Below are 17,830 nucleotides of genomic sequence, written 5' to 3'. Positions count from 1 at the left end.
CATATCAAAAGGACTACCAGCGGTAGAAGATGTATTTAGACTTAAGTGAAAGTAGAAATATGACCCCATAAAGATACTCCATTACAAGTAAAACTCCTGTATTCAGATTTTTACTTTAGCAGAAATACAGAAGTATTATCAGCAAAATGTACTTCAAGTATCAAAAGTAAAAGTATGCGTTTAGCAAAAAAACAGCCCCTGTCAGTGTTATATTATTGGATCATTATTATTGATCTATTAATATGTAAATATGACTGGTTGAGACGGAACAAATTACTTCATATAGTAGTTTAATCTATAATAATGCATCATATCTCATAAACTGATCATGTGTTTTGTATGTACTGAATCTAAAAAGTAGAGCTCCAACAGTTAATGGATTAATTGATTAGTTATCAACTATTAAATTAATCAGAAACTATTTTGATAATCAATTAATCAGTTTGAGTATTTTTTTAAGAAAAGAAAAGTCTAAATTCTCTGATTCCAGCTTCTTAAATGTGAATATTTTCTGATTTCTGTACTCCTCTTTGACAGTAAATTTAATATCTTTGAGTTGTGGACAAAACAAAACATTTGAGGACGTCATCTTGGGCTTTGGGAAACACTGATCAACATTTTTCACCATTTTATAGACCAAACAACTAATCGATTAATCGAGAAAAAATAATCGACAGATTAATCGACAATGAAAATAACCGTTAGTTGCAACCCTAGATCTCAAATACAAACGTATTATAAGCAAAATGTACTTCAAGTATCAAAAGTAAAAGTACACGTTATGTAGAAAAAACTGCCCCTGTCAGTGTTCATATTATATTACTGGATCATTATTATTGATCTATTAATATGTAAATATGACTGGTTGAGATGGAACAAATTACTTCATATAGTAGTTTAATCTATACTAATGCAGCATATCTTATAAACTGACCATGTGTTTTGTATGTAAAATTATAGCTGTAGAGTGGCATGAAATTTAAATATTTATGTACTTCAAAACTGTAGTTACATACAGTACTTGAGTAAATTTACTTAGTTACCTTCCACCACTGGTGGTAGAAAGTATTCTGATCCTGTACAATAAAGGCAACACAAAGTAAAAATACTACATGATAAGTAAAAGTCCAGTATTCAAAACATTACTTGAGTAAAAAAACATGTATTAGAAGTAAAATGGACTTAGTATCAAAAGTAAAAAAAATGTCCTGTCAGTGGTATATATCTATGTATTAAACTAGTAGATTTTAATAATGCAATAATGTGTACGGTTGAGATAGAGCTGATTTAAAGTCATACTAACTCATGGCATTGCAGTGTATTTTATGATGTCTTATAAAACCTTGATCTGCAAAGTAACTGCAGCTGTTAAATAAATGTATTCGAGTCCAAACAGGAGAACAGGTAAAGTGTGAAAACGACGCTGTACGATAGAAACACTGAGACTGCTGATACTCACTTCTAGGGTGCTGATTACACGGAGACATGCTTGAGATGAACATGCGCGTGAACACACAAACACACACCGCAGGCTTGTTACATACAGCAGTTAGGTTCGGGGTCAGGCCGGGACACAGGTTACCACAGGGTTAAAGCCTCGTGCACATGAGAAAAACAGCAGAAACAGATTTAAGAGAGAGGTGGATGCCAAGAGTGCCATCTGCTTTAGTTACCCCCCTTTCCATCTTCCTCTCTCTCTCTCTCTCTCTCCTCTCCCATCCCTCTCCATCTTTGTTTCTCTGCACATTCCCCCGTTCCCATCTCCCACTAAAGCCACATACATATTTTGTCAACAGCTAAATATTACCATTCATTATTTGTTTTCCACCCTGCTCGAGCTCTGATAATAAACTAAGATGGTATAGATACAGGGACGGGTGTGGGGGTGGGGAGAGGAGGGGGGGGGGGGGGGGGGGGGGTAAGATAAGTCCAAATCTGGCAACCGTCTCAAGTGTAATGACACCTCCATCTCTATGGAAAACCATCCCCTTTTGTCTTCACTTGCATGGGAGCTCTTTCTTTTTACTGTTTTGTTCCCAGAAAACCCATGGAACATTTGCCAACATTTTTAAGAGCTGCGAAAAGCAGGATTTTTTTTTTTTCTGCTGTTTTTTAAAGTCTTCCACCTCGCAGGTGTTTCTTTTTAAGGCGTGCTCGACAATGCCAAGCTCGTCTTGGCTCGTCTTGAATGCCGCGGGCCTCGGGGGGGAGAGAGAAAAAAAAAAACGAGGTTGGAGAAATCTTATTGATTAGCAGTTGTCGCTTCCCTTTTCTTTATCTCACTATGGCTCTCCTTTACTGCCTCACTCACTCTATCTCCACACACTTTTCAAGTGTTGATAGGGGGGACGAGAAACCTTTGTAGGACAGGCCAAGAAAAAAGAGAGAGCAAAAGAAATCTTAACTATAACTTAAAAACCCTCTGCTCTCTCACAGGAAGTGACAGGACTTGAAGTGCCTAAGGAACAAAGCTGCAGCTTTAAGTGAGACTTTTTCAAATATTGTATAAAGAGTGTTTATGCATAAGAGTGCGAGCGTATGAAGTTCACGTGTCAGATACTCTCAGAAAGCCCGACTCGCTCGAGGCTTGAATGTGTGGCTTTTATTAAGTGGTGTCTTATTTCCCACAGACCTTTAGGCTAAACACTGATGCCGTCAAAACTGATTTATGATGCACGCCTACATGTAATACAGGAAATGAAAAAGAATAATCAATCTTATCTCATTCTGATGTGCTCATGTTTGTCCGATTAGCATTCTGTGGGTAATTGACACAATTGCAGCCAAAGCTCGGTTCATTAATGTGAAGACAGATTGCTGCTCGTTAGAGCCACCATGTGGTGCAAACACAAACAGCAGCCATCCTGCTCAAAGTGGAGTTAATAACTGTGTAAGCCGTGTTTAGTCTTAACAAAATGTCATGTAAAAAAAGTAATAATAAGTAATAATAAAACCATGTTATTGCCCTTGAGAGAGGGGAGAAAATGATTCAGGTATTTAAATTAGAGAAACGGGGGGGGGGGAGACAGAATAAACAGGTGGACTGCCAGTTAGGATCAGTGATACGCCGGCTGGATGGAAAGAAACACAGGACAAGAGGGAGGGAGGGGGAGAGCTCAGAGAGAGGGATGAAAAGAGGGAGCCAGGAAAGAAGTACCATCTGTTTTTTAGGGACAAGGAAGATAAAAATGTGAGCAGCGCTCAGAGGCAGAATGTTAGTAGAGACTCGGGGTGCGAGAGGACTCGGCGTACAGGGGGGAGGAAACTACAAGGGGCACGGAGAGGTAAGGGAGAGAGGGCAGATAAGAGGGAGGAAGACAGATGGAAGACAGGGAGATGAGAGAGGTAGAATGAGTGAGAGAGGAGAAGGGGACCAGAGATTGGGTCTGGCAGCGGTGTGAGCGCACTGGGCACGCTCACATCGGGAAGGGACATGACTCGACATGCCGGCTCAGCCCAGCTGGGTCAACGCTCTGCACTGCCATGTTGTTTTGGCTTGGCGCGCTCCTCTCCCACAAACATACATGGGCACAAACAAATCCAGTTACCCCCAGCTCGCTCCCCTCATTCTCCCTCTCCCCGTCTCATATCTGGACACACACTCACTCACAGGCAAACACACACAAGCTCACACCCAAAATGCCATGGTTTTGGCTGGAGCGGGCCAGGCGGGCGAGGGCCCTGGACTAATGGAAACGCCAAACTCGTTACTCTAACGCTGGGTGACAAGGGCACCTTGGGCTGCAGATGTTCCTGCTGATGACAGATGGAGCCTGGCACTGCCAGGGGACAGTGGGCCAGGCCCGCGCCAGCTCCATGCCACCTGCACCCCTCCTCTGTACCCCTCCACACAAAACTCAAACATGCACACACTCACTCGCTTTCTCACTTGGCCTATCTCTCTTGAACACTGGTGCACTGCTCCCCCCCCCTTCCACCCCTTTCTACCCCCACCCCCTATGTGTCTGTCTGTCTCTCTCTCAATCACTCTTCCTCTTTCTCTCTCTCTCTCTCTCTCTCTCTCTCTCTCTCTCTCTCTCACACACACTGGCATGCTCCTCTTCCTCCTGTGCCCACTGCAAGGATGACTGTTTGTGGACAGATATCTATGACACTGGCAGAATGTGTTGGATAAATTGTGCCTGTATTGGTATTGATCCTATTAACAGACAGACTTCATGACCATAATTCAAGATGAGGAAATTAACAAACTGTTTTGTTTTGAAAACGTCGGCCGCAGCATCCACCGATATGCGACGTAACGAAATGAGTCTGCGATGTTTGCCGCACATTCTGTCAGTGTTATCTGATGACTGAGTGCAATCCATATAGCCATTTCCACTTTTGAGCAGAAAGTGGATTCCAGATCAGCTAATGCATGATGGAGACTGTGTAATGATACCATTTATCTTCATGGAAGTGGTGACAGGCTTCTGGAGGTGATTCGCAGGCCTGGCTCAAAGAGACAGTCCACCAGGATAAATTGCTTGATGCTGTTAGTCGCCAGATTACCAAAGTGTGCTCAGCTGTAATTTTGATGATGGTGGCTTTCACAAGGCGTCTGCTTTCTTCAATGTCACCGGTGATGCTTTCTCGCTGTGTCACTATGTGAGAGGCAGAAAATGAATATCCTGCAAAAATGGTTTTATGGCTAGTTTTCCACATAATATTTTATGCCACAACCGCACTTTTCACATTAGCTTCTGATTAAATGTTACAGACAAATAAAAAGGGAAATGTGTTTGAGTGGATGGAAGCATGAGGAAAACAGAGCGAGGTAAACCCAGGGTTCACATCAAAGTCTTTTTTTTTCTCACAGAAAATGTGATGAGGTTCTGGAAAAGTGTATGCTCTGCCACGCCAACTACAAATCCAGGCACATCGACTACCAGTCTGTGAATCCAAGTGCTGAAAGAACACCAAGACACCAGAGATTCATATGTTTGCCGTTTCATAAATTTTGATAAATCTGACCGGGCCCGGGAGCCAAAGTTGTGTCTCCAGCTTGGCCCGCCGGTGCGATCTTTCCCACCATTGGAATTTATGCACTGTGATATTGAACTTCTCTGTGATTAATGAGTATTTTGACATTGAATTCTTCTAGGGGTTTTCGTGAGTGGGGAGACAACAAAGTGCACGATCATAATCAAAGTTTCATGGGAGCTTGTGAATCTGTCAGCGTATATTAAAAAAAAAAAAAAAAGCAGATTCCAGTGTTGCGTTGTGGTTGCAGCTTTTTGGCGCCTTTCTCTGTGCTATACGTATGACCGCCTTTTCTGTGCTGCAGCCCCCTCCTCTACACTTTCACCACTCTTGCATCAAGCCTGCGTCCCTCCGCCCCTCTCTCTGCCCACTTCATCCAAAAACCATGTGTGGCGTGTCATTTCAACTCCCTCCACGCTGAAGAAGGGCCCCTAACAAAACAAAACAATTATCTCTCCCCTCGTTAGGACCTGGCTCGCATCCCCTCTCCCTCTTAAACTCCCCTCTTTCTCCTGCCGGACCCGGCCTCCGCTCTCTCTCCCTTCCGTAGCTGTCTCTGTGACAATAAGTTGAGCTGAGGGTCTCTTAAGTGCTTCTGGAGTGGAGCGTTTAGCTGATTTTAGGCTTCATGTTTCTTTTAAAGGCCTCGGCAGGAGCAGAGGCGCACAGGACGACGGAGAGGGTGAGGTGCCCATGAGAGAAAGATTAAGGGAAGGCAGGAGAGCGGAGCAGCGCGATGGATGATGGCATGTAGCGGTACGAGGTGGTGATGTGTTCTGGTGAAGGGGAATGGATGGGCTGGCAGCAGGCGGGTGAGCAGGTTTCACCGTGCCAGCTCTTAATTACTTTAATTGGAGTCATTAGCTAAGTGAGCATGAGAGACATCACCTGCATGGCACGCAGGACCGCACCTGCCACAGCGACACTGCTATCATCATCACACTCCAGCAGAGGGTTGACTGACAGCTCAACACTAACGCTGCCACACTGAGGTTACAATCGGTGCAAGTACAGTCAGACGCACGACGCAAACAAGTACATAAATATCATCATATATGCATATGTTATCTGTAGGCAAGTGGTCAGTGGGTCAAATATCTGTCTTCTTCAACTACCAGATAGAGAGAAATGAGAGAAACGCTACACATTTACAAATCATTCCTTTGGGAGCATCAGGAAATATTATAAACTGCTCAAATTAAAAAATACTATATCCAGTAGCTTGCTTTTTCTATTAAGTTTATTAATAATAATCTAATAAATGTATATAAATACAACACATAACACTTTGTCAGGTATTGAACAATAAAGTTCATTACCACATATTCGAAAATAAGAACTAAAGAACCAGAAAATGTAATTAAACTGATGTATTTTTCAGAACGCATATTAAAAGGTATCATGGTAAACCAAAAAAAAGCAATTTAAGGTGCAAATATAAATTATCAAGTTATCAGTCATACACTGTCAATAACCCTGTAACACCACTGTTGCTCTTGTAGACTATAATTCTTACAGTCTTTAATGCACATTTTTAGATTATAATTTACAGCCTTTAATGCACATTTTTAGATTATAATTTACAGCCTTTAATGCACATTTTTCAGTAATATGTACATATCATCTGTCACTTTAAGTACATATTATAATATGTGCATACCTGTCACTGTAAATATAAATCCTACTCAGTGTACATACTGTATATAGACATCTCCACATGTACATGCTGTACATAATAGTCTAGTCCACATATATCCATCCGGTATTTATTTCTTCGCACTATTTGTATTGTTTACCACTTCCGAACATTTGACTTGTATAAATACTTAACTTGTATAAAGGTATTTTATTTTTATTTTATATTATTTTTATTATTGCATTAAAAAAAAGTCAAATTCCTTATATGTATATACTTGGCAAAATAAACCTGATTTTGAGTATTTATTTATTTAAGTAAAACTAAAATGTTGAAAGGTGAAATAATAGGTTCACATTTTTTCAAATCTTAAAAACTCCTGAGATAACTTCTGTTACGATTTGACGCTATATAAAAATAAATTGAATTGAATTGAAAAAAAATTCTCACATGCTCATATGTCCATTGAAACAGTTTTTGCTTGCTTGTAATCATTCCTCTTGTTCTTATTGGCCGTCAAAAGATTCCTGTCTAACATGCTTTCATTGAAAATCAAATCAAGTGGGTATCTTTCAAAGTTAGTCTTTTTAGTACAAACTTCCCTCTAAAAAGACTGTAAATGTTAAAAGAAACCCACTTGATTTGTCTAACTCAGACATTTCAGCAACAAGGCAATTCAAAGTGCTTTACATAAAACATTAAAAGCATCGAGAAACACATTATAAAAGATAAAATAATAAATAAATAATATATAATGTATAGTAAATAAAAGATTTAAAAAATAAAAAGAAAATGAAATAGAATACATAACATCAGATGGAAAACAAAACACAATGAATAATAATAAAAATACTTAAATTATACATAATCTGTAAGCCTCATTTTAGCTTCGGATAAACTTTGGAATATATATTTGCACTGAACGAGGGCTGTTGTCTCCCATCATTTACATTGGAAGTGCATGAAGAACGGACCTCTCAATGGCCAGTATGAACAGAAGGAATGATTACAGAATGCAAACTCTTTTCAGTGTTCATATGGGCACCAGACTATTGTGTTAAGTCAGATTTGAAACATTAGTTGTGCTACTTTTAGCAGTAGTAGTAGTACCAGATACTAAAACCACTGGAGGACTTTGTCCAATGACAAACTTTGATGTTGTCCAGATCTGCAGGCTACACCTTTCTCTGTCCTCCCCAGCACCCAACAGACAGCCTGGCAGGCGGCCTGGCAGCCAGGCAGAATGGCAGTAGGCTGGCAGGCTTAGCCCGGGGCACCATCTCCTGCAGAGCCAACTCTGACCAGCTGGTCCAGACTAACACCACAGTAACAGTGAGCATGTACCAGCGCTATCAGTGGGGAGGTAGATGTTAGCCGTGGTCCAGACACCCTCACACCTAAGGCCCGACACCTACAGCACTAAACCTGCACCGGTGGGATTTAGGTGAGAAGACTCTGTCTGGTCTACGACTTAACAGGTCATCACATTTTCTCCTGGCGTACCCTTTCACCATCCCAATTTCTTTGCATGATGGACCCCCGTTCGCTCGCACTTGCCGATGCCAGATCTTAGGAGCCTGATCCACGGTCCAGTCTGGTCCAATCTACCATGACGGTTTAGCTCCAGCACAGCCCCAAGCGGCCGGGGAAAATCTGGTGGACCTTCCTTTTCCAGCACTATTCAGCTAGTTAGTTAGCTTAGCAATGTTTGGGCTACGCAGCAAAGGCTTTAGATACAGAAGGACACACAGGAAGTCATGGGTAAAAGATGTACAACATCAAAATAGTCTAATCTGGGAGTATTTGTTTTCAAACCAATTACCATAATGCACAAAGAAGCACACCTCACACATAAGTAAGGGATAATGTACAGCGAGCAGGTCATTGTTGTGAAATAAACCCCGACAGGGCGAAAACGTCTTGCATCACCCTGAAGGGGTTTATTTCACAACAATGACCCGCAGGCTGTACATTATCCCGCTTATGACATGGCTACTTACTTAAGAAATCAATATTTTGACACAAAAACGTTCCGCCAAAGTCCGACATCAGAACTGCACCCATAGCAACGGTCTGCCATAAAGATATAACAAACCATAGAACGCCGTGATTGACCAATCAGAATCGAGTAATCAACAAAGATGTGTAATAATTAACTGCAGGTCTAGACAAGCATTTTTCAAAGTTAAACTTTTTAAGTAAACGTGCAAAGGCCTCAAATCATCCACCTATAATTCAGCTTCCCTGAGATACACCTTGATTGAACCGATATCGTTTGACTCCCCCCTCCTCCTCCATCACACGCACCTCCCAACCATTTCCATGTCTGACAGTTAAAAGGCCTACACACAGAGAGAAAGAGCAGGCAGCTCATTGTGCGTTTTAAAGCGCTAACTAGGCCACTTAGCACCCCGTGACGCTGATCTGATCCCCGAGGCGCTGAACTTGGCAGCGGGCCCTCCTCCTTTCGCTCCTTCCTTTCCCCTCGCCATGGGAACCAGGCCATCCTTAATGACGCAGGAGTGCTCCGCCGGATCCCACAATGCAAAGGGGGCTGACATCTGTCTTGCTAAGTGGTGCACTCTCTTGTGCACCTTGTTTGTTCAATCAACAACCCCCCCCTCACTCCTTCCCCTCCCATCACTATGCCCATTTTCTTTTTTATCTCCTTTTTTTTTTTTAAAAACAAAAGATTTGAAGAAGAGTGGTACAGAGTTTGGAAAGAATAGATAGTGAGATCATGACTCGCCCTACACCAGCGTCATCACACACACAACAGCAGTGGTTAGATTATTATAAATAGCAAGTGCATCATTTAATGACAGAGATGGATGACTAAACAGAGGGCAGGTTATAGTTATAAATGACTCCAATTCTGGCGTTTTACAAACAACCTTCTTCATTATGAGGAATGGGAGTTGAAAAAGCAGAATTTGATCACCGTCAACACGGCTATATGAGCCTCCCGACCTCTCCACCTTCTGCATATTTTGAAAAAAACAGTGCCTGATTAAAAGTGGCCCCTAATTCCTCATAGTTAAGACCTGGGCAAATATTTGTCCCATCAATCTTGGAAAATATAGCCATCAACCCAAGATGTTAATCACATGCTAATGGAATCCAAGGGACTCAATGCACCCCCGTAGTGCAATGAGCGCTTTCACTTTTCCAGAAAGCCCACGTGAATGCAAATGGCCATCTAAACAGTCATTTTGACAGCATGCCAAGGCATCGTAAAGAGCCCCCTTCTTTATGCTCCTCTGGGAACGTATGTAGGGATGTGTGGGATGAGTTCACTTTACCAGGCCCAGGTGCCAGGATATAAATGAATAATAGGTTTTATGGGCCCTAACTGAAGAAAAAAAGCACATACGCACATAATCACACATGCCCGCTCGCTCAAGTGCATCTGTGGTGAATGATGTTCAAATTCCCACAACTACGCTGAAAAGAGATTGGGCATGAGAATAGGTGGTTCCTATACATAATTCAGGGGTCCATGCTGAAACAATTATGTTTGCTTACTGCTAAGTACCCGCGCTCAATAGCTCGTTTGCTCTCTAGTTTGGTGCTTTCAGATGTAAGTGCTATGTGCTAAAAGTCGGTTGAACACGGCTTTTTAATAAAATATAGGAGCTGACACTTGAGCACTTGAATGCCAGAGTGGGTGGAAAAAAACAACAAATGCTCGGCGTGTTTTTACTTGAGCTTTGCATGCAAACTAAATTGCACTTGTAAATCTAACTAGTGTTGGCGGAAAACTAATTAGCAAAGCCAGGCGAAAAGGAATGTGGACAAATAGGGCATTTTAATGACAATATTACAGATCACAATATTTCAGTTTAGATTAATCTAAACACATTTTTTTAAACAGTAACACAAGTCCAGTGTGGACAGCTCCATCTGTTGCAACAGAAAATTGCATGACCAAAATATAGGTCATTTTGTCATTAATCACAGGTGGAATAAATAAACCACCAGAATAATTTACTCTGAATAACACATTCAGACTCATAAACAAATGCACAGATACATATGTAAATATACATTACAAGTGTCTCAATAATTTATAAAAAAATAAAGTCCACATCTTGGCCTACAGGTGTGTGGAAGCTGCAGCCTCGGCGCTCTTTTCCTCTCGGCTCGTCTCACACTTGCACTCCTCCACCAGCATCACTCGCCTCTCCCGGACCTTGGTTCCGCAGCGCAGGGGCACGGTCACAGTGTGAGCTTTGGACGGGGCGCAACGGGAGCAGGGGGCCCGGTGGTGGAGGGCCCCTGTCCCAGTACCAAACTCCCCTTCGGACGGGACAAACAGGGAGCTGCACTGGCCGAAACATAGCTTGTTGTGCACCGTTACTGTGTCGCATCCGTCTGCTGTCACGCGCTGGGAGGATGACAGAGAGGGGCAAGATTAGGTAATATTATCAGAGTTAATTTACCTCGGAGGGTGTAAAAATCAACACTATGTGTTTATGTAACTCCACGCCATCACAGCTAATCCTCCACCAGAGCCATAATCAGATTTATGCAGACATCTCTCTTATTGCCACTGAAAAATAAACACTTCACATTGCTTTCTTCTATTTGACTGTGTAAAGAATCGCTCATTTTAATGCTCTTGCTCATCATCTATTTGGCAGAGAAAGGAGCTAAAATCTTAGTATTACACACGAGAAAGAACTTTGCCTCTTACCTGAGTGAATGGTACCGCAGTGCACGTCTGTTTGGTGTCTTTCAGGTTGACTGGCAGGGACACGCTTGTTTTCTCTCCTTTATTCATGGCTCTCTGCCACATCTGCAGGCCTTGTCTCTTCTTTAGGTCCATCTCTGTGGGGCTTTTATGGCGCAGGAGATGCAGCGGACTCACTGGGGTCTTGAGGGCCGGGGCCGGACCTGGACGCCCTTGAGACAAGAAAGCAGGGAAGGACAATCTGGAGCTGAGGGCTGAGGGGGCTCTTCTGGGGGTCAGTCCTCCTCTGAAGAGCCCTGACTGGGCCAGGGCGCGAGGGTCCAGCTGCACAACCTTCACTATTCCCCGGACAGGTTTGTCTGGTCCGCCGCCAGATGATTCAAATTCGACTCTTGACCCTTTGATAATGTTGTCAAGAGTATGGTGAGGGAATGTAAAAGCTACAGCTGTCCAACTTGACAAAAAGACCAGGCTGATAGGGGAAGCCATTCTTTGACACAAAAAGGGATGGCTCTCAAAATAGAAGTTACGCAATTTGTTCAAAAACTGACTAAGCAACTAAAAAAGTTACAGCAAAAGTTAGCAAAAAAAAATCTTTGTCTGGTGGTATGGTCCAAGGTTCCAAATGGTAACCTTGCTGTCAGTGCTTTTGTCAGTGTGACGGAGGGAGTCTTTTATATACATAGCTGCCAGTTCTCACCTGTGTTTTAACGCAAAGAAGGTGTCGCAATTCCCACACCAGACCAGACATCACACCAAGCTTAAAACTCCAGGTCGTGGATGGTTGCCAGACTGAGAGGATTTCAGTTTCAAGGTGAGCGTTAAAAAAAACATGGTCATAAAAAAAAAAAACATCTGAGGAGGGATCCTTGAAGTTCAAAATAACCTGATTCCATGGATGTAGATTATATTTTGCTATGAATTTCAGTTATTTAGATCACTTATATTTATGTATAAGTAGCTGCAACGATTAATCAATTAGTAGTCAACTATTAAATTAATCAACAGCTATTTTGATAATCGATTAATCGGTTTGAATAATTTTTTTAAGAAAAAGATTCTCTGATTCCAGCTTCTTAAATATGAATATTTTCTGGTTTCTTTACTCCTCTATGAGAGTAAATTGAATATCTTTGAGTTGTGGCCAAAACAAGATATTTGAGGACGTCATCTTGTGCTTTGGGAAACACTGATGGACATCTGACATTTTATAGACCAATCAACTAATCAATTAAGATTACTCGACAATGAAAATAATCGTTAGTTGCAGCCATATTTCTAAATTTGTAAATCTCGGAGTCCCTGCACTGCAGGAGGCATGAACACAATTCTTCCATGTTTTAATGATGGTGGTGGAGAACGCTGCCTAACATATCAACATATCAAAATCTCCTATTAGTGACATTATGAGATCCTGTGACACATGGACACGTTATATTAATTTAAAGCCACAAGTAACCAGCAGATTTTGATTTATTTTTAGGGCTGAACGAATGCAATTGCGACTGATATGATTTGACATTAGAGGGAATGACAATTTTTACATAATTATCCATTTTCACTGAAAAATATTGAAATGATTATGGTGTGATTTTTGCCGGGATCTGTACCAAACAAATGTGTTTTCTTAAGTCTGTAGACTATGGTGACAGGACATCTCTGCAGCACAACAATATTTAATTTAAAATTATATTTTGACACATTTCACATTTAACAAATATTGCGCCTCCTGCGATGTGAAAATTGCAGTAGGCCATATTGCGATTTTGATCAAATTTTGATTAATTGTGCAGTCCTATTTCTTTTGCATCCTGCATATTAGTAATTACAGATTATTTGAAATCATTAAAAAGTAGAATATGCTCAAAACATGCACTGAGGTAATTTTATAGATTCCCAACTCTTTTCAACCACTGACCATTAAACAGCATCTTGATGTGTAGGGGATAACGGTTTTACTAAACTGCAACTATTTTTTCCGTCCCAGCCCGTAGCTTCAGGGAGACTGCTGTAGTTAAAAATGCTGTCTAGTCAATAAAAACCTTTCCTATTCAGCAGGTGTCCCAGTTACCTTTGGCTGTAAAGCAATAATGACTTTATGTTCTCTGTGCAAACAAGCCGTCTCCTGTCCGTTTATTCCCACAAGCCTCTCCCTTGACGTCCCATCATTACACCATTAGACGTCAGTGTGCTCCGTCACCCATGACCTGATCACACACTGGCTGCTGAAGGCCGACTGGCTGACAATGTTATATGATAGAAAGGCTGTTTGACTTTCTCATAGAGACCTCAGTGTTAAGAGGCACTTTTCCTCATTGCCTGTTTCCCATCAGCCACTTAAAATTATGGTCCATATAGATGCAAGAATGGGAAGTAAATGACTCACCGTCTTTAATCTGAAGACTTTCTCAGCTACACTGAACTGGGACATTCACACACTGGTTGGTGAGGTCTATAGTTACAACTTGATTGAGCAAATCGCAATATTAGTAGTAATGTAGAATGTGTGAGGATGTGTTCAATTACAAAATTACAGTAATGTAGGAAGTTCACTTCCTCTAGTTTTCCACAAGAGGGCAGAGTTTACAAAGCATTATCTCCCTGTCAATCACACTGCTCTCTCACTATTACAGACAGCCTGTTCCCAATGAACACTGTATTGTAATGTTGACTCCCTTTCTTTACATAGCAAAGCCTCAGTGATAAATTTGGAAGAATTAAAGACTCTGCTGCAACTTCTCATCACAGTTCAATGTTACTGAGGCCTTCAAATTAAATGATGATGAATCCTATTGTCAGAAAGGGGAAGTTTAGAGTTGAGTCGTTCAGTCGTGTCTTTGTGAAAAACAGGTCAAACACACCTCTTTCTCTCAGGATTATTGACTTTATTTTATTGCCGCTGATACAGCCAAGAGAAATCAAGTCAATAAAACCAGATAGAATACAGTATACAACAGGAGTGCAATACTGCTCAGGAAAACTATTGAACTTGAGCTATAGATTTTTTCCACTGAATGCTACCTATTTGATTTGATGGCTTTCTAATCTTTTTTTATTTGTCTAACGTTAGCTTTGCTGTTCGGGCATACAGTCTGTAGATATTAAATAGATCAGATAAAATGTAGAGTATACAACGACAGCACTGATGATGTCTCTTTCAACAGGTTACATATGATGCTGAAAAGGTCCCTGTTGTACTGAGCATGTTTAATCCTCATAATATGAGCTTTATGTTTGGATTTTTACTCCCACCATAATCTATGAACATCGTCCATCATGATGTTTTCACTATAGGGCTGTCCTAGACCAAAGAAATTCTTAGTTGACTAACACTCATATGATTTTGTCGACTCATAGATTAGTTGATTTAATCGACAGAACTGTAAAACTGAGTCTCTCCACAAAGAATCACACAAAAGCACCACTTTGAATCTTGTGTTTACCAGATATGTGCTCACAAGTTTCTTAAAAATAAGTCATTCAGCATGAAAAGAGTATAAGAAATTACTAAAAAATCAACTAAAGAAATCTAAGACCAAAACGACCGTTTAGCCGACAAAATCGACTAAGAGGGAGCCCAAGTTTTCACATCACTAGGAGGTCAGTGAGTCATGACTGGATGCATGACTCATTAAACAGTGCTCAAGAAATATTAAAGGGTTATAAAGGGTATGTATGAAGTGAGACAAACATACTGTTCACAATAACAGCGGCAGATACAGCATGAAACAAGGTACTGTTTACAGATTGATAAATAAAACCCAGGTTCATTCATTTTAAAATGGCAAGTAAGTGTGTAAATAAACATACTAGCAAATAAAAGATGAATTAAAGATACTGTAAACTGTGGTAAACATATAAAACACATGTTGTGTTGGGGAGAGTTTCATTATAATGTATGTAATCATACTAGTGAAAATAATAGATGCACTTAAAGACAAATGTCAGTGTGTATCCTATTAGTTACCATGAAAGCACTTATAATAATGAACTCTGAGAGGGGCAGCATATTTATGTACGGTAATAAATGATTCCGAATATACTCATATAGGTATGAAGCGCCACAAGACTGACTCACATCTTATTTTGACTTCACTTAATGTACTCTATGCCTCAAGGTCACCTTTACAAGAGTGTCCACAAACAGAAAGACATTAACACCAGGGAAAACCGATAGCATAGTCACATGTTGCATTTAACTGCGCTTCCAACCGTTTTATGATGACAGTAAGAGAGACAATGTTTCCAGATTATGACGCCACACTGAGGAGGGTCATCAGGTTGCGATTTCACAGCATGTGACGGGAGAACCTGCTGCTTCAGCAGTCAGCAGAGAGCACACATTAAACTTCACTAACTAGACCCTACTAAACACACACATACACATGCTGACACATGCACTGTAATCGGCCCTGTCTGATGTTAACTGTCCTGTAATGTATCAGCAGCAATTAACCTGTTGAAAAGCTATTTACTTACACTGCATAAAGCAAATTAAAGCAGCTCTGACCAGAAGGCTAAACCATATGGAACGCACTCACCTTTCCATTCCCCCATGTAATTTAATAGCTGCTCATTGATATTATTTATATCAACACACCGGCTGTTGAGGGGTTTAATGGAAATAAAATGAGCTAAAACGTATTGCCTGTTTGTGGACTCCGTGAGGCATAAATGTTTCTATCAGTGCCATACACTTGCCCCCTTTTTTTACTCAGCATGGGCAGATAAAATCTGCAAAACAAGCCATCATTCTTGACCAGAGTGTCACCTTTAACTTCCCAGTCTTTTTTTCACATTTAAACCTGCATTAACATATTTTTTGGGGCCACATGGGGGCAGTAGAAACCAGCTGTAAACAAAACACTGACATATCGCCACCTTATAAAGTTTAAGGGTTATTGAAAGAGCCTTGGCTCAATTTCGGCGAGTGCAGACCAGATTTTACTGCGTATGTGTTGTAGGTTCTAAACTCAATCTCCTCTCAGCTCTTTTTTTAAGTTAATCCTGATCTGTCTCTTTAGCTGCTAAACCCTTCCTATGTTCACCAGCTAGTTACTAACTTTGTCTTCCTGTTGATGCAAATCACGGCGGGTGTCCGATGCAACTCACCGCCTCTGGAAACTGCCTAAAAACGTTTAAACTAACCGTTGTCGATCCAAAATTTCTTGCTTAAAATGTTTTCCGAAACACATTTCGGTGAGCTATTTTCGTGATATAAGAGAAGAAAGTTTCCAAACAAGCCGCCATGTTGGTTATGGTTTGAAAACAAGGCCTATTGAAAGAGACTGGGACACGGGGTCATGCGGTATGGGGTATAACACATGCGCAGTGTAACTGGAGTACAGACCAGATTTTATTGCGCATGTATTGCACCCCGAAGATACGACGCATTGATGAAGCGTGACCTCTCCTCGTTTCACCCTCCTTGTTTGAAAGCTGGGAGCAGCAGCCCACAAGGGAAAGCATTCGTCCAATCAGGTGCAGAGTGCCTTGTGCCTAGTGGCAGCCCATCAAGTGTTCAATGCTCGGAAGCGAGGCGATCCCTCACGATAAAAAATGCGCCTTTATGTACCATAAAGTTGCGGGCCTGACAACCAAAACAATGAGCTGAAACACGGTTAATGAATGGGCATGCAGAATCTGGATGGGCCTTTTGAACTTTAGGTATATAAAACTTGTTCTATAAAAACTGTCAGTATGCCAACGGTACTCATGTCAACACCCATACAGCCCTGATTGCTAGAGAGCTCCACTCATAGACTCAGTTACAGTAGGCTACTGACCACTACACAACAGTTTCATGGAGACCCAGAGTTACAGGACAGCAAGTATCAGTGCATAGGCTTATTAAGCCTAATAAAATGTAATGTACATGCTTATAATGTATCACCAAAATGCAACAGGCCTATGAGCCAGTCAGATGAGTGGCTACCTATAGCCTCTACATAGAAGACGCAATAACACAGGATAATAACAAATCCAATACTGCATAACCCTCGTTATGATTATAGATAGATAGACAGATAGATAGATAGATAGATAGATAGATAGATAGATAGATAGATAGATAGATAGATAGCTTTATTGATCCCCGTGTGGAAATTTGATTGCCACCAAGTCAGACAATAACAAACAAACAACAAAAACACAATATTCACAATACACCAATAAATAAATAACATCATAGCCCTTTGAGACATAATCAACAGCTGAGAGGTACCATGGATCTAGGCCATATCTAAGAATGTTCATTAAAAAATCTGACCGCTTGCAGAACATGCAGAACTGTTTTAAGTTTGGCCCTTGTCCTCTTTTCTATGGTGACCTCCAGTGAGTCTGTTGCAAGACCAATCACTGAGCCAGCCTTTCTGATCAACTTATTGATCCTGTTCATCCACAGTGATGCTGCCCCCAGCAGAGCACGGCATAAAAAAGAACACTTGCTAAAATACCTTGATAGAAAACATGAAGAAGGGTCCTGCTGATAATAAAAGATCTAAGTTTTCTCAAGAAGA

General features: G+C 41.1%; 2 protein-coding genes across 16 annotated transcripts in view; both read right to left on the bottom strand.

Annotated features, from left to right (window-relative positions):
• LOC119485116 (nuclear factor 1 X-type-like) overlaps window positions 1-17,830 on the bottom strand; it is a 162,576-nt gene that overhangs the window by 144,086 nt on the left and 660 nt on the right. The window lies entirely within an intron of this gene.
• Window positions 10,421-12,360, bottom strand: dand5 (DAN domain family, member 5). The gene is made up of 2 exons (XM_037764454.1): window positions 11,316-12,360; window positions 10,421-11,006 (listed from the first exon to the last, which is right to left on the bottom strand). The coding sequence occupies exons 1-2, from the start codon at window positions 11,799-11,801 to the stop codon at window positions 10,716-10,718; spliced, it is 777 nt and encodes a 258-aa protein (XP_037620382.1). The 5' UTR covers window positions 11,802-12,360; the 3' UTR covers window positions 10,421-10,715.

Source organism: Sebastes umbrosus, chromosome 3 (assembly GCF_015220745.1).
Source record: "Sebastes umbrosus isolate fSebUmb1 chromosome 3, fSebUmb1.pri, whole genome shotgun sequence".
NCBI classification, from domain to species: Eukaryota; Metazoa; Chordata; class Actinopteri; order Perciformes; family Sebastidae; genus Sebastes; species Sebastes umbrosus.
This window is presented reverse-complemented; position numbering and strand designations above follow the sequence as displayed.

Bases quoted from the DNA above. Each gene is read 5' to 3' on its own strand.
- dand5 (XM_037764454.1), bottom strand. From the start codon at position 11,801: ATGGCTTCCCCTATCAGCCTGGTCTTTTTGTCAAGTTGGACAGCTGTA. The intron at 11,007-11,315 runs GTAAGAGGCAAA...TCATCCTCCCAG, and splicing joins CTGCGGTACCATTCACTCAG to CGCGTGACAGCAGACGGATG.